The sequence below is a fragment of the Megascapheus bottae genome, chromosome 3, assembly GCF_031878675.1.
Source record: "Megascapheus bottae isolate mThoBot1 chromosome 3, mThoBot2.hap1, whole genome shotgun sequence".
NCBI classification, from domain to species: Eukaryota; Metazoa; Chordata; class Mammalia; order Rodentia; family Geomyidae; genus Megascapheus; species Megascapheus bottae.
The window spans coordinates 19,582,538-19,600,594 of NC_143511.1; the positions used below are offsets into that span (position 1 = coordinate 19,582,538).

At 37.6% G+C, this 18,057-nt stretch overlaps 1 protein-coding gene across 1 annotated transcript in view; it reads right to left on the reverse strand.

Moving 5' to 3' along the window:
• The window catches only part of LOC150065030 (proprotein convertase subtilisin/kexin type 5), a 279,024-nt gene that overhangs the window by 150,227 nt on the left and 110,740 nt on the right, over positions 1–18,057 (reverse strand). The window contains exons 4-5 of the mRNA XM_090329624.1: positions 13,352–13,495; positions 11,894–11,970 (exon numbers count right to left, since the gene is read on the reverse strand). Of these exons, the coding sequence (XP_090185750.1) occupies positions 11,894–11,970; positions 13,352–13,495 (221 nt within the window). The remainder of the gene's footprint in view (positions 1–11,893; positions 11,971–13,351; positions 13,496–18,057) is intronic.

The window sequence follows — 18,057 nt, forward strand, 5'->3', positions numbered from 1 at the left end:
GTTAAATACTTTTTGCATACATTCTGATAATCTGCTCCTCATTAAGCTTAAGTAAGAAAAATATACGTTATTTTGTTACAGTATCTCACTTTGTTATCTGTTATATTGGATATATTTGTATTTGGTTATTTGAACTTGGATAGGGAAGGGGGAAAAACAAGACAAGGGGCGGGGGTAGAGGGGAGGGAAATGGGGACCAAGACATGAGAAAGGGTATCAATGTATGGGAATTAATGCACCTTCTATCTGGCAAATATAATGTAACCCTTCTATTAATTACAATAAAAATATATGAAAAATGAAAAATATATGTTAATATATTCTCCATAGAACTGTTTATGAAGAGCAAATGATTCAGCATCAGCTTCTTCACAGCCATTTCCAATCAGATCAAACCTGAAGTCTTCCTTACCATGCAACACTAATCTGCTTTTGAGTCTGTGCAAGTGACAGTAGCTGAGAATTTGTTAGAATCAGATCTGTGTAGTTTCTCGGCTCAGTTGGGTGCGCATAAATTATTTCCACTGAAGAAATACCATTATAGAGTCAGACATATAATATCTTATTGAAACAATGATGTCTGTTATCTATAGAAAGTCATAGGAAGCTACAAACTTTATAGACCAAGCCTCTGTCTCTGGAGAAAAAGATCCCAGACTATCAGCATTTAGTAAAAGCAGGCAAAATATTTACTAAACACAATTCTTTAGCACTATGGTGCTGTAGTTTGTTTCTCCAAAGGTTAAAACATTACTGAAGCTTGAACTCAACCTAGAGATTAATTTCTTATCTACTTGACCATACTGTAACTTATCTGTGCAGGTAAATAGATAGCATGGGAGCAAATGTGCTTAAATTCTGACTCTACTTTCAGTAATAATAGGCATGTTATTTAACCTTTCTAGACTCTCTGAATTCTAGCTCTTCTGAGCAGTAAAGGAGACAGCATGCAGATGTGTGCTACTTTGTTGTTTTATGCTTATGCTAGCATCAATAGGTTAAGAGTTTGTTTCTGTTTGTTTGGTTTTTAATGTATACTTTCAGCTGAACAAGAACATTAGGATCCTGACTTGGCAAAAGAAATTCTGGGAAGAATGTTCCTCTAAGGTCACACATATACACACAAAACAGGCTTGGGGCTAGAGACCAAGACTCTTCTTAAGCAGGATATGTTTTACACTATATAAATAACCCTGCCTTTTTTTGTCAGTCTGACCACTGATTATGTAATTGATTTAACAAAGGAGATTTTTTTCTACCCTTTCACCTTTTATTAAGGATTATAGTTAAAATATGTATCTATAACAAATCTTTTATATACACACACAAGCACATACATAAAGGACTTAGTTTCTATTGTAATACACAGAATGGCTAAACATAAAAATTAAAACATCTCTACTAGTTCATGAGGACAAGATAGGAGTCAACTCCTCTTACCTATAAGAGAAGGCACTGATATGAATGAAAAGTTAATGAATACCTAAATATATCTCAATAATATTTACTCTGCAAACTAGACATTAATTTTTGCCACATGGTCTTCTTCTGGTAGCTATACATTGAAAAAAATAAATAAAACAAGGGTTGAGGGAGGGTATAGAACTCAAGGATGGAAAAGTGCAGCAGTGGACCTCACTGGACACTGTTGAAAATATAGTATACAGCTCATGAGTGGAGATGGAGGGAGAGGGAATAAGAGGACATAAGACAATGCATGAAGAGAGACGTATCATTATCTGACTCAAATAAATGTAATCCTCTGTACATCACCTCTATAACAACAATAAAATAAAGGTTCTTTATTTTTTTTAAAAAAAGAAGAGTTGTTTTCTTTAAGAAACTTTCTTTTTCTTCTCTTTTTGCTTCCTTGTTCAACATCAAATATGTGCACTCATTGCTTGACTAGCTAAGAGAATTTTTCTCTAATGTTTGGAAGAATACCACTATTGATTGACCAAGGTCTTAGTGCTCTAATTTTTTGCATATTTATAAATAGAAGGAAACAAGAGAAAATATACAAACCCTAGGAAGGGATGATAACTCCAACATTAAAAAAATACACCTGTCTGAATAATCTGCTCAAGTTCTTAATCTATTATTTAAAAAGGTACTTATCTATCACCTTACTGCAATTTCCATCTGCTTGAGAGACCTAGGAACATGGGAGTTTGGTTTTAAATAAGAAATTTCAATTCAAGCAACTATCAATTATTCATGTCAACAGTACACAGAGTTTGAATAAACTACACTCTAAATTTATTTTAACCTGTAGTATCAATCAGATGCTATATCAGAACCATTTTTAAGAGGCCCAAGAAATTAAATCCCTGAAACACAGAGGAGAAAACAGTAAAATCCACAAAGGGCCAAATAAAAGAATTTGAAGGTTACATTATCATGATTATTAGCCCTGAAATGATTAATATATTATTTTATAAAGATGAATATGTATGGTTCAGGTAATAAGTATACAGGAATTTATTCAGCTTTCATTAAATAATACATAGCCTTGTAGACAACACACAAGAATTTAGTTTAACTCTCAGAGGTATTTGAGCATTTTTCCTGTTACTATAGCAAAGATAAAAGGCTAAAGGACAATGTTCCTCTGCCTGTTAAAGGCTTATCACAGAACATTGAAGGCTTTTCTACTCAGTAACATACTCAGTAATGATGCAAGGAACCAATAGGAAATAGTGTGGTGTTCTGGTTATAAATATAGTTATATATCCCGAAAGAGCATCTTGTAAACAAGCATTCAGGTCACCATGAAGGAATTATGATCCACAATGATACAGAAAATCCTAAAGACCAACAAAGCATAGGGGAAGAGAATCAATACCCCTGCTGTCTTCATTCTCCTGCATCTCCATGCATCCCTACCTGAGGCTAAACCCAATGGGAGGCCAGCTACCAGGAGGCCTCTAAAGCAGTCACTGTAAGTCAGCTTTCTAGGACAGAGCAGGACTAAAGGTGTCAAAATTCAAAAACAACATTCATCTATCAGTGATTTCGCTGGGATACCCTTTTTCAATTCATTTAATAGAGTCAACTCAGGGCAGTGTTCTTCCTGTTACTCTAAAACAGACCAGATGGACAACTTATATCTATGCCAAACAAAAACTCTTAAATCATTTTCTCAGTATTTTTCCTGTGTTCTGTTTCCCTTCACTGGCAAATGTGACCCTGGCTGATGTAGAAAGCTTTATTAAAGAAATAGATAAGTTCACAGATGTAGTAAAGAGTATTGAGAGGGAGGCAGTTGAGATGGGGGAGTGTGTGTAAAAGAAGCATCACAGGGAGAGGAGCATGAGGTTAAGGGGGAAGTAGAATTCTGGGAACAGCTGGTGCACACTCAAGGGACTCAAAGCTCATGAAAGGGTCAGAGAAGGAACAGGAGGAGAAAGTGGAAAAAGAGGAGGAGAGACAGAGAATGGGGTTACCAGTGAGGGAAGAGTTGAGTAGGAAGGGTCTTAAAGGAGAAGGAATGGGAGAAGAGAGAAGACGAGAGGCCATTTAGGAGACTTAGGAGAATGTAAGTATGGAATGTGACATACGAACATAATGCATCATTTAGACAGGTATCAAGGTTGTGTGCAAGGTTGCTGTTTCTTGTTGTTATTGTTGTTGTTGGTGTGTGTGTGTGTGTGTGTGTGTGTGTGTGTGTGTGTGTGTGTGTGTGTGTTGTGAGGCTTGGCTGGATCTCAGGCCTTGGATACTGTCCTTGAGCCTCTCTGTGCCACTTCTGGTTTTTGAGTGGTTAACTGGAGATATGAGTCTCATGAGGGTTTTCCTTCTTAGACTGGCTTTGAACCATGATTCTCAGCTCTCAGCCTCCTGAGCAGCTGAGATTACAGGTCTGAGTCAACAACACTTGGCGTGTGTGAGGTTTTAAAAGTTGTTGAAGAGGAGGGATTAACAACAAGACTTATCAGAACTTGATGAGTAATAGGGGTAGACAGGGGGTGGAAGGAATGTTCCTGGACTGAGAATTCTTGACTTCCCCATGTGAGATCATTTCCTAATTACTACAGAAGTTCAAAAATATTACTTGCTTCAATGTATTATTACTTATTGAAGCCATACAATCATAATTGAACTTAAAAAATCAGTTTCTAATTGTTCCACAAATATAAAAGTCTGTGATTACTACTAATGTTCTCAGGTATTATCTCCTTGCAAAACTTTTATGTTGAAGTCTATTCCTTAATGAATTTGTATTAAGAGGTGAGTACCTGGACAAAAACTTCATCTGGAAGGTGTAGCTCTGTGAATATATCAATGTCCTTATAAAGAGATTTGAGAAAGCAAAATGGTGTCATCTGTGAGGTGGGACCTGCTCTTTACATTAAATTTGCTGCTGCCTTGAGAGAGAGAGAAAGAACATGCATGTGTGTGAGCACCAATGCTAGGGCTTGAACTCAGAGCCTGGACACTGTCCCTGACCTTTTTGCTCAAGGCTAGCTAGCACTCTATCATTTGAGACACAGCTCTACTTCTGGCTTTTTGATGGTTATTTGGAGATAAAAGTGTCAAAGAATTCTTGCGGGGGCTGGTTTTGAACCAAGATCCTTGGATCTCAGTCTCCTGCATAGCTGGGATTACAAGCATGAGTCATGGCTGCCCAGCTAAATGTTTATTATATATAAGTCATCTAAAATATTTGTTACAGCAGCCTGAAGGGACTATGGCAGTTACACATTTAAATATATATATATATATATATGTGGTATATATATATATATATATATATAGTCTGCATTGTATATGCTAAGCCTCTAGTAAAACATTGCATGAAGTTCAAGTAACTGCTACATAGTGTGCTAGAGATGCTATTTTGCAGAAATTTGAAAATATTTGTAAAGACAAGTCAGACTGATATTGAGCCTACTTTTTTATGGTACACTATGCCAGGAGATATCAATATCTTAGTAGATTTGGCCAAATTTTGGAATATATAAATAATGTTAGGCAGGTGTGATTGCTCACACCTGTAATCCTAGCTACTCAGGAGGCTGAGATCTGAGAATTTGGTCTGAAGCCAACCTAGGCACAAGAGGCCAATTAACTCCAATTAACCACCAGAAAGCTGAATGTAGTGTTGTGGCTTAAAAAAGTAAACTACTAGAGCTCATAGACAGTGTCCAAGCTCTGAGTTCAAGCCCCATATGAGACAAGAGAGAAAAAGGGGGAGGTGGAAGAAGAAGGAAGGAAGGAAGGAAGGAAGGAAGGAAGGAAGGAAGGAAGGAAGGAAAAAAGGAAAGACGGAAGGAAGGAAGGAGAGTGTTTTTACCTGTTAAGCCACAGATCTGATAGTGTGGTATTTTCCGTAAGTATATTTCCCTAAAACTCAGAAAATATTAACTATACCCATTGACTGTATTGGTACAGCATTTGCTGACAACCATCATGTGGGAGTGAGAAAGAGAAGTACATGCACATTTGGTTTCTGCAACATGCAGACTTTCCTTAAAACCAGACATGATGTGTAAAGATTAAAGAACCAAAAGGAAATGTATTTCCATCCACCCTGGTAAATATTCCTCAAAAACAGAGATAAGAAACAAAATGAAAAATCCATTTCCTCTAGAAAATGAATCTTTAACCTATGAGTTGGTTTATTTTGAAAAGCAATTAGATTCTGAAGCTACACACCATGCATCTAAAAAATAATTCAGCGGTCTCATCTTCTGTCACATATGTTGCTATGGCTTATGCAAAGAGAAAATTTCACAAGAAGCAACCTAAGGAAAGGATGATTTAATTCAAACATCAATAATTCATTTATCAGAAATAGGACCAGTGGTATAAAATGTAGGAGACTATCATTCGTTGTGATGAGCTCTCTGTTTGAAGCCCATAACGATTGAAATTAAGATGAATAAAGGCAAAGACAAATTCTCCATGATCTCTCTAGCATCAGTTAGGTCAGGAAAACCATAGTTTTGTAACTTAAAATATATGCAAGAAGTCATGTACTTACTACCTGGCAAATGTAACTGTAACCCCTCTATACATTATCCCAACAATAAAATAAAATAAAATAATGGCATGTAAAGGAATTTCCTTCACTGTAAAGCTTCGATACTTTGCATATAATTGTACAAGTCTAAGAAGATAATTTGAATAAAGTCCTGAGGGTACATGCTGTTAGTACTGAAAACCCTTTAGTCATTAGTTTCTTACTAAGTCGACTCCTAATTTAAACCACTAAAATAATCTCATAGATGTATTTCATAGATATATTCAATGATTACTAGAGTGATTAACAAACAAAATCTCAACTAATACTCACTGATTAATTGAACAAATCAACCTAGTCAGGTGACATTTTTGCATAGCATATGTATATATTTCAACATTCCTATTCTTTTGTTATTTTTTATTATTACTATAAAGGTGATATACAGAAAGGTTACAGTCAGGTGAAAATTTTTCTTTTTTTCTTTTTCTTTTTTGGTTGATTGTGGGACTTGAACCCTGGGCTCTACCCCTTGAGCCATAGCATCACTTCCTGCTTTTTGGTGGTTAATTGGAGATAAGAATCTGACGGACTTTTGTGCCTATGTTGGCTTTCAACAGTGATCCTCAGCTTTCAGCCTCCTGAGTAGCTAGGATTACAGGCATGAACCACCAGAGCCCGGCAAAAGTACATTTCTTTTTGGACATTACCCCTTCTCTTGCTCCTTCCCATTGCCAATCATATGTAGTATAGTTCATTTGCAATATAGTGTTTAGTGAGTACCACTGCTGAATTTGTTTACCCTTTGTCCCTCCATTTCTATGCCTCCCCTTATATTTCCAAAGACATATAAATGAAGAAACAGAACAAAAAAGGAAGAAAACCAAAACAACAACAACAACAAACACCTCTTATTTTCATTTCCTAGAGTCCATTTCAATAAACATTATTTTTGCATGACTGGATGCACATAGGCATTGTGCCGTTTTGTTCCTCTCTTAATAGTGTCCTCCTTTTGTCTTACTGTATGCGAATGGCTAGAAATTTGTATAATTACTTATGTCCCAGTATTTTAGATTTAGTTTTCACACTAGTTGCCTCACTTGTCTCACTGTGTTCTAGGTCCTTCCATTTCCCAGCAAATAATATAATATTATTCTTTCTAATGACCATGCAAAATGTCATTGTTTATAAGACCATATTTTTTGGATCTATTGTAGGACCTCTGGGTTGCTTCCACAACTTGGCTATTATGAATAGTCCAGCAATGAACATGAGTGTGCTGGTGTCTTTATGGTATCCTGGCCCGTGTTCTGGGTAAGTGTCCAGGAGTGGCGCCTACGTCCCTTGTCTGACGATGATCAGAAATCACAATATTACAACAATGTCAGAGTGTAAGCTTTCTCCCTTGTGCTCTGAATCAGCAGAAATGAGATAACAAAGTAGAGACTATATTGAAAAGAATGAAGTTGAGAGAAGCACTAAAAAGCCACCATGATGGGAATAAGCTGAAATGTGGTAAACCAGAAAAGTGGCAAAGAAAATTAGGCAACATTGTGGAGTTTAGGTACCAAGGTTGTAGTAGGATAAACAAAGGAAATCTGTTGGTCTGCTTCAGAGACTACTAAACCTAGTTATGGGAAAAATCCACACCTCTTGGAAGCTTTAAACTGTGGTGCAGTGAGTTGATGAGTCAGTGACTACACCAGTGTGATAGGCCAATGTCAGACAGGACAGTCTTTCCATCCTCCTATCTCCAGGAGCTGCAAGGAGGAGCCATCTTGTGGAAAGGCCTCCTACTTAAGATTGAGGAATTTAATGTATTTCAGATTACATGATTTGCACAGTAGCTGCCTGGAGCCAACCAGGCCTGGAGACTGAGATACTACTAGGGGTGGGGAAAACAAGAAAGTATTAGGAGAAATCCATGACTAGTAGCTTCAGTGTGAGGAAAGCAGCTAGACACAGACAAGCTGACAGTGCCCAGAAACAGCAAGAGTTCAGCCAATTTAGGGATTGGTGATTCGGGGTTTTGGTAAATCCCAATGCCTGAGAATCACTCAAGAAAGAATACCAAATCCAAGATTGGCAGAGTACTCAGGTTCTAGGAGCAGCCTACTAGGTTTGTGGGTCTTGTTTTCAGGAAGAGCTTGACAACACAAAGCCCAGGACAAAGGCTTCCCTCAGGATCTTGGGGCTCCCTCGGGGTCTCTGGACTTAGGGTTCCAAGGATACCAGTTTCTTTTCTTTTTGCTAGTCCTGGGGCTTGAACTCGGGGCTAGACCTCTACCACTTGAGCCACAGCACTACTTCCAGCTTTTTCTACGTATGTGGTACCAGGGAATCAAATCCGGGTCTTTGCACATGCTAGTCAAGCACTCTACCACTAGGCCACACTTCTGGCCCCAATGTCATCCTTCCTTCAGTATGTTAACTAAAAAGTAATATTGATAAAAAGTAATAAAAATATTACAACCCATTCAAAAATTCATACTCTATTGAGGGAGATAGGAGAAAAGATGGGAGTGAATGAGTCTGGCTTCTAGCCCTGAAACAGAAAATTTGATGTAAACCTCTAAACCTAGAAATAAACATCTAGGCCATAATTTAGATTTGAAAGTGTGCATATGCATACATAAATGAGGTAATTGTAATTCCAACTGATTATGAAGAATCCTATATCTGAATAGAACATATAATTTGAGTAGTAACAGCTACAATTATCTAGCACCTATTATGCCGTCAACTTCATATTTACACGTTTTATTGTTATTTTTGAGAAGTAAGTATTATCATGCTACTTTTGAGTTGAAAAAAAAAGTAACAAAGATCAGAGGAGTTGGATGGAGAAACCATAAAGCTAATCAAAGAAGGTCAGGGCTAAAAGCCAAGTATCTAACTCTACAATTCAAATCCTCGGGCTAAATGACTACTATCTAAAGAGAATTATCCACTTACAAATCTGTGATTTAAAGAGAGATCCCTCAATGAACACTGATGGTCCAATGAGCAAAGAGGATATTTTAAACACAAATTCCTGAATATGTGCTCTTGGTAAGCAAAGAAAACCACAACATAGAACATAACTACTGTGGACAGAACATATTTTTATACCCCTGGGGCTGCCAACTCCCATAAAACATAGATATGGAGTGTTGGTGTTGAACCTCAAAAGTACCTTATTACTCTGTCAAGACTTTAAAGCTTAGCATGCAAAGCTGTTAGCATCCTCCAGCGATCTAACTCTTAGTATATTCAAGGATTCAAGGAGGATGCTTGGAATGGGACAAAACATACTAAAATACCAGTACTACAGTGTATGCATGACCACAGTTAGTCTTCATGAACAGAAGTCTTGGAGGGAAGTGAAGCTGAAAAAGAATACAATTTTAGAAAAATAGGTTATGTGGAACAAAAAGGCTTTCAAATACTGAAGATAACTGTCTTTCTTAGACACAAATATGCTCGTTAGTAAGGTTAGTGAGATGAGATGCCATCTGGGGAAAGAGTCATTCTTACAGCTAATCCTCTCAAAGCAAAAACCACCCTATCTAGATTTGGATACAGCTGGGAAGAGAGATCAGCAAACACAATGGTCTTGGGATTCTAGCTCTGGAGGGGCTCTTTGTTCCCCCAATTTGCACTAGTGTAAGTTCAGGTATTAACATGATCTAGAATTTGTAATTCTAATATATTCAGTACTGCTCTAATGCTTGCCTTCAAAGAGCAATTTCTTCTAGTATGGTTGACATGCTAGGAAATATCCTGAGCACATGGAACTTACATGTGCTTATGTACCATTTTGTTCCCCCCAAACTCTAGGTCACTTCTGAAAAAAAAACCCACAACTCACTCAGTGGCCTAATGATCTATACTTAGCCACATTGGATGCTGCTCACAGAGGACTTCCTAGGACACATTAACATTAACACTGAGCTTCCTACATTACAAATAGGCCATACTTGAAGTCCTTCACTCTGCTTAACTTCCTCTCCTCTTTCTTCACCTGCTTGTATTTTTCTGCTCTACATTCTGATTTTTCTTTTTAATGGTGCCAGGAATGGGACTTGACCTTAGGGCCTCTCATTCTCATTTAACTTTTTCTTTCTTATGCGATTTTATCCATTCATTTCTTTACTTATTTACTAAGTTATTTTTCTTATGTAGTTGTACAAAGAGGCTTCAACAACTCACTTGAATTTTAATGAAAAGCTAATACTCTATTTCTTGAGCCATACCTCCATATGTCCAGCTTTTTTGTTGGTTAATTGGAAATAAAGATTCTCATAGACTTTCATGCCTGGGCTGGCTTTGAATTGTAATCCTGAGATCTCAGCCTCTTGAGTACCTAGGGGTACACATATATGATGGCCACACAAGTATACTTTTACTTTATGCAGTTTTGTGTTTATTTCAATTTTAATATGCAAAAACTTGAGTTGTCATTTTTCAACTAATGTGTGTGTGAACATTTTTAAGTATTAGATTCAAAGTCAATTTTTTTATTACTCTGAATTTTCAGATTCTGCAGAAAACTGTTATTTTTAGGAAAACACCTGTTATATTCCAGCAGAATGAAGTGTCTATTAAAAGTTATCAGTGGTATCTTATTTTTTATCAAATATTTCCTAGATTTATAGCAAAATTGAAAATACGAAGGTTTCTCATATTCCCAGTGCCCCCAGAGATACATGCCAGTAGTGTGTCTTTCTAAAGATTAAATAATTCAGAAGTCTCTAGTGATGTTTCTGAGTTTGCAATTAGGCTAGAAAACATCATCTCACACTGTCTGAAACTGCACTGCCTGTGTGAAAATCACTAATCATTGCAATAAAAGCAAGATGTAAAATAAATCTATCCAGATCAACAAGTCCCTACATTTTTTTGTTTGGAAAGTCTGGATACGTCAACTTACATAGATTTGCATATTAAAGATTTTTTCCTCCAATTCTGACCAGTCATATTAACAAGCAGCATACTTCTACAAAGAAGTCTCTTTGATGAGATTTCTTTGTAGATGGTGAGGGAAAAAAAACTCACACGAAATGAAAAAAAAAAAAGCCCACATGACCATCACAACTTTCAGGTCATATCATCTTATCTAAACTTCATGACTTATGTAACCATATAATAATAACTTAGCATTCCCCCCTAATGGAGAAAAATAGTAGATTTGAAAATGGCACATAATACAATGGTTTTTATTGCAGTTTGGTTGTAGTTCTCAACATATGTAACATCAACAAATATTCACATATATAATGAAATGTAAATTATATTGGAAGAGCTTCGGAATAAAAGGAAAAAATAGTTTAATTAATGTGATACAGTGACCAGAAATAACTAAGAAACTGAGTCATTTTAAGTAAGAAAAACCATTTCTACTTACAAAAGAATTATACTATGTTACCATATGGAGGTGTATTTTCATCTAAAAACTATCATACTAACTAGAACTAACTAGGAAAGGTACCACAGTCCACAGCCCATTAGCTTGCATTAATCCTTCTTCATGTTCCATTACACACCAGTGGAAAACCCAATCACTTCCAGAAAGAAGAGAGCAAGGAGAAATAATATAAGAAAGCCTCTGGCAATTACCGTGAATGTAGTATCCAATTAAATTTGTTGAATTTAATAGAATAAAGAAACTCTTCTGTTTTTCCTCTCCCTAAACAAAAGGGTCATAGACTAATTATTTCATGAGTGACATCTTACAATCTTTGCCAGTGCTTAGCCAGGGGCTCTGTGCAGGCCAGGCTTAGTATGTAAACCATTCTTTGTCTAATTCAGGAACTTTGGTAGAAAAAAAATGATTATTCATCATGTGGTAAATCACAGATCATTTGATACCAAGGATTTTGAAAATACTTTCCTTTTTTGCCTCAGAAAACCCTCCCTGCCAGCCACCTGTCATTTGAACCTTACTTGTTTTCATTGCTTGCATCGTAACGAGGCATTGGATCCAAGTCATTTCCATTCACATCACAACTTGCCAGAGCATCCTATGACCGCAGAGGAAAGAATGAGAGGGAGAAACAGTCATTAATTAGCCATTGACCCACAGGCTCATGCATTCTTAAACACATTTCTGCAAGAGAGAAATTAGGTTAACTAATACACTTGTGGTTCACTGGTATCAGCGGGTTTTAGCAAGAGTGTTGGTTCAGTAATAATAATCAAGACTGCATTTTCCCCCTTAAGGTGAAGAAGTACTCTACACAGACCAAAGGACAGCCTGGTTTGCCATGGCTACATTTTTTTCCCTCAGTACCTAGTTATTGAAATGTGTGGCATTTAAAGATGTCTTCAATTACTGACTTTTCCAGGAAATACTCCTGTATATCTAAAAACACTGATTCATTCTCCAGATAAATTCTCTATCTCTTACTTGACATCTAGAATGTGTAAAAATTATCTGAACTAACAGGAAAGCCAATTAAAGTTATTGTTAGCTATTCTATCAGGTATCTTGGGATGGTTATTAAATAATATATCTCCATTTAGATACTGTATATATTATAAAACAGCCTACAATTCAGCCTTTTACTAATACTCTAAGCTCTGGAATAACCAAAATGATGAGACAGGTTTGCTTATGCCAAGGCTTCAGAATAAGAAAATGGAACCACACAAACCAAATGTGGACTTACTTATTTTTGCATTTTTTTGCTTTGTTTTGAAAGATTATTTAAAAAAACCTCTCTGAGCCAGGTACAGTGGCTCTCACCTATAGTCCTAGCTACTTAGGAGGTTGAGATCTGAGGATCAATGTTCAAAGCCAGCCTGGGCACAAAATGACCTGAGACTCTTATCTTCAATTAACCTCTAGAAAATGGGAAGTGGGGCTTGGCTCAAGGGTAGGATGGTAGCCTTGAACTGAAGGGCTCAGGGACAGCACCCAGGCCGAGTTCAAGCCCCAATGACCCCCCAAAAAAAGAAAAAAGAAAGATAAAAGAAAAACTCTATGACACTAAGAGTTTACTGTCCTTTTCTGTTATTTTATTTTTCCCAATGTTTTTCTTCCACTTTTCATCCCACCATCCCCTCCCAAGTTGTAGAGTACATTTCCAGCATATTGTCTTATGAATATTGTTATTAACATTGCTTCGTCCTTCATCCTTTGTCTGAGCATCTTGTTTGTATCACTACTTGGGATTGTTGTGAATTTTCATATGCACTATGAAGAGTATAGATCAGGACATTCAGGGCATCCAGAAGTATAAGTGTTATCTTGAACTTTCCATACACTTGAGAGCTTACCTTTAACAAGTAAGTCCTGTTGCATCAAATACTATATTTCATGGTATTTCCTTTATTTTGAGAGTCTAAATATAAGCCACTGATACCAAAGCAGAAAGAATTCCAGATGAAACCAACACTCACATAGTTTTGCATCAGATCAGGGTGTGTCCTCTCAATGCCATCATCCAGAATAGTCACCACAATATTCTTTCCTGTGTAGCCCCTCTTCCAGGCTCCTTCAATATTCATGTCTGATTGGCAGGGGTGTGTGTTGTCACTGCAATGCTAAAGGAGAAAAAGGACATTGCAAATTACTCGATGATAAGTGTATTACCCATTTGTCTAAGATCATGTGTTCAAATTACCAGCACTGGGTAAATTACTGGTAGAGAAGAAACAGAGATCTCCAGCAAAATAATGCAAGGAAGATGAGGAGAGAGATAGGATCACCAGCTGTTATCTGTTCTGATATCATATTCTTTTGGGGGAACATATAAGAGAGCAAATATTATGATTAGCATGTATGAATGAGATAGAAATAATCATTTTATTATAAATCCAAACAAGGTAACTGAAGAACATAGACTATATAACTCTTTTCCCATCCTGGTCTTGAACTCAGGGCCTGAGCACCATCATTGGGCTTTCTCAAGGCTAGCAATCTACCACTTGAGCCACAGCACCACTTCCAGCTTAGACTACATAATTTTTGAGCCAGGTACCAAGGAACCAATCCTGCCACAACTGGAACCAACTCAGGTGTTTTCTGTACAATTAGCTAGAGGTGTGCTACTATGAGACACCCATGATTAAGAAAAACTAACACATTTTCTAAACTCCTTGCACTACATCAATGATGGTTGCTTTACCATAATTTATGTAAGTTGACAGACTTGGAGACATGTCTTTTGGAAATGAAAGACTAATGGGAAGTCCAGAAAAGGGCACTCCATAGGAAAATGTGTGTGTGTAAGGGCAGGATGGAAAATGCAGAACTTTGTCTCATTATGTGCAGAAATTTCATTCTGCCATGGCAGCAAAGCAAAGCCTTACAGAAAAAGGAACTGAGCCAGAGGCTTTCCCTAATACCATTTACTAGCATCTGTCCAACCCACACAATTGTTCCTTTCAAGTCCATCTCTTTGAAATATCCCTCTAAGTGGTGCTATTCCACGGCTTCTTGATACACTGAAGAGGCACAAAGGCAGAGATGAACTGCTTGAGAACGTCATAGCAACACCCGCTATGCCAGCACATTCCCTGTTCACAGAGGTCCTTCTGCTTCCATTCCCCAACAAATGGAAAAGAATAGCAGGCTCTTTCTGCTCTGAGCACAGGGGAGCCCCCATTGCAGTGATTCATTACACACACACACTTTATTATATGCCTACTATACTGGGGATCCCGGCGAACAAAGTATGTAAGGTCTTTGTCCTAAAGGAAAGAAGTGGAAAAGAAATAATAGACAAAACCTTTAGAGTGCTGAGTGACTGAGGGAGATATGAAGGCAAACCCTGAGGCATCTGGCCAAGCTTCTTTAGGCAGGGTGGTCAGAAAACAAAAATAATAACTTCGGCCAGGTACTGATGGCTCAGTTCTGTAATCCTGGGAACACAAGGTGCTGAGAGTTGAAGATCTTGAGTCAAAGCCAGCCTAGGCAGGAAACTTCTGTCTCCCATTAACCTCTAAAAAGAACTGCAACTGTGGTGTAAAACCAGGTCCTCTGAGTTCAAGCTCTAGTTCCAGCAAGAGAGAGAGAGAGAGAGAGAGAGAGAGAGAGAGAGAGAGAGAGAGAGAGAGAGAGAGAGGGAGAGGGAGAGGGAGAGGGAGAGGGAGAGGGAGAGGGAGAGGGAGAGGGAGAGGGAGAGGGAGAGGGAGAGGGAGAGGGAGAGGGAGAGGGAGAGGGAGAGGGAGAGGAACAGGGAGAGGGAGAGAGAGGGAGAGAAAATGAGGGAGGAAAGGACATGGAGGGAAGGAAGGAAGGAATGAGAAAGGGAGGAAGGAAGAAGGGAGGGAGGGAAAGAAGGAAGGAAGGAAGGAAGAGGGAAGGAAGGAGAGGGAAGGGAAAGAAGAGAAGGAAAGGAAGAGAGGGAAGGAAAAAAGACCAGTCTCTGATAGAATAAAATTACTATACTAGGTATTTGCTATAAATATCAATTCCACAGAAAATAAGGGCTTATGACATATTTGTTAGAAATATCTGCATTTTTCTCCACTCTCCGACTTTTTCCTGACACTTGAAAGTCCTACTGCTAAGCTCCTGATCCAAATCCCATTCTCCCTCTTTGCAGTTTTCCCTGCATAGCTTTGTACCTACCTCCTGCCACAAAGCCTTCTTGGCTTACTCATCTTTTTTCCAACCCTGAACTTTGGAACACATAGGTACACACACACACACACACACACACACACACACACACACACACACACACACACACAAACACTCCATTACTCTAAACAAGCCACTACCTACATACTTAATTATTATTAACTGTTAAAACATGCATGTGGACTTTGTCTCCCAAACTGACTTTAAGTAAGTCTAACCCAGAATTTCAGAAACACTTGTTTAATTGTCAGAACACTTTTTCCCCCCCAAGTTCAATTTTACTTCCAAGTTCAAAACTGTCATTATGCTTTCTGTTCCAACCTCTGCAGAGTCAGCCAATTAATATTTGATTATCACAAGTTACAAAGAAAATAAAAGAATGTAGATTTCTGAAATAGACATTTTTTTAGAACTCTCATAGTAGCAAAAAATCCAGGCCTTTCTTCCCTCACTTTGTTAATTTAACACAAAGCAACCTGAACAGATTTTCATGTCTTTTTCTTTTCAAAATCTGGTGTGACCACCTGCAGTAATGATTGTGACAGAAAGTAATGTTAATGTGGCCAAGAGGTGGGCTGGAGGAAGGAAATGTACAGGAAATAGGCAACCCACAAATGGGATAACCATCTTGGAATACAGGGATGCTGTCTGAAACTTTAATTATGGAAATTGAAGGAAACCAGCTGTCTATGAAAAACATGTGTGTGAGAAGGAGAGTAACTAGCTTGCCTTTTACCTTCTTTGCTTCTGTTGAGTCTGACTTTACCATTAAATATTTTGGTACAACCTCATTTCTTTTTCTTACATCCATACCACAGTATTGTGGAGACAGGAAATATTCAATTGATTCATTCATTTAGATAATGTAATATAAAATAAAAGGTATTCAAAACTCAGTGTGTGTGTGTGTGTGTGTGTGTGTGTGTGTGTGTGTGTGTGTGTGTGTGTGTGTGTGATGTTCCAAGGCATAGAATGCTTCCTAAAAAATGAGGAATGGGTTAGAGGTCACTTAAATAAGAGCTGTAAATTATTGATGTGAACCTGAGATGTTTTCATACTCTTTAATTGGTCCAGGCTTGAAGAGCCTAGAAGTCTCCAAAGGAGTCAAACATGTTAAAGCTGAAGAAACCACGTATGTGGTTATAGTTATACAAGATCATATTTAGATGGGGGTCGGGACAATAGATGGAGCAATACTTTGATTTCAGGTAGTATTCATGCAGAGATGACTATGTAGTTAGAAACAATTCTTGGGACACAAAAGAGAAGGTTTCCTGAAGAAACAAAGGTTACCATCAAGGTCTTCCAGCCTGTTATCAAAAAAAAAATATCTTCTTTCTAGGAATGTAATTATCAAGAGCATGTTTTCTGAGTTCAAGAAACTGCTTTTACCATACCAGAGTGATGAGCTATTCTGCTTATAAACTGTGATGGATTTGCTCATAGATCTCGTGGCTTCATAAACATATCACAGTGTTTGCTCAATGAAAGAACAGTTTACATCCCAAATAAACATACTTGTTACATTCTCATCTTCATTTTCTTCAGACTAAGGGGGGAAGGGAAGCACTCAACAAGATTTTTTTAATTCCCCAAGTTTTCAGGGTCTCCAATGATCTACTCTGTGTGTGTGTGTGTGTGTGTGTGTGTGTGTGTGTGTGTGTGTGTGTGTGTGTGATCCAGCAACTTGTACATGGTAAGCAATAGCTCTATCATGGAGCTTTAGGTCAACCCTTGAAATACCACTTAGTGTGTTGCCAAAAATTCATGGGCATTGAAAACACCATTATTATTAATACAGTGGCTGATAAGGCTGTATTTCTGATCATACAATGTTAGTAAGAAAATGGGAGAGACATGTTAAGAAACACATATTATTGGGTCAGTAAGGTCATAATAAACTTTACATTCTTTATAAAAGCTGGAGCTTAAAATTTTTTAATAGATTGAACAAAACTAATATTCTCTTAAGTGACATAAAACTAACAATTACAACGGCAAAACATTATATTAATCAGTGTATGTGGATAGCATTGTTTAAAGTATGGAACAACAACCATTTAGAAGAGGTAATATTTTTCTTATGCTATTAAAAGTAAAGACTTTCTTTCCCAGCCTCTCTAATCTTCCTTAGTTCAAACATCTGGTCAACAACAGTGGAATTAGGACTAAACCTAAGTGTGTTTCAAAAGCACAGATATCCAAACTCTCGAGTTAAAAATTGAAACAGAAAGAGCTGAGATCAGGGTCAAACACCTGCATGTAAGGAGATAAAAAGAGAGGAAGTCGTGCTGTGATTCTAAATGGTAGGGCACTAGCCTTGAGCTGAAGAGCTCAGGGATTGTATCCAGGCCCAGTTCAAGCCAGAGGAAGAAGAAGAAGAAGAAGAAGAAGAAGAAGAAGAAGAAGAAGAAGAAGAAGAAGAAGAAGAAGAGGAAGAGGAAGAGGAAGAGGAAGAGGAAGAGGAAGAGGAAGAGGAAGAGGAAGAGGAAGAGGAAGAGGAAGAAGAAGGAGAAGG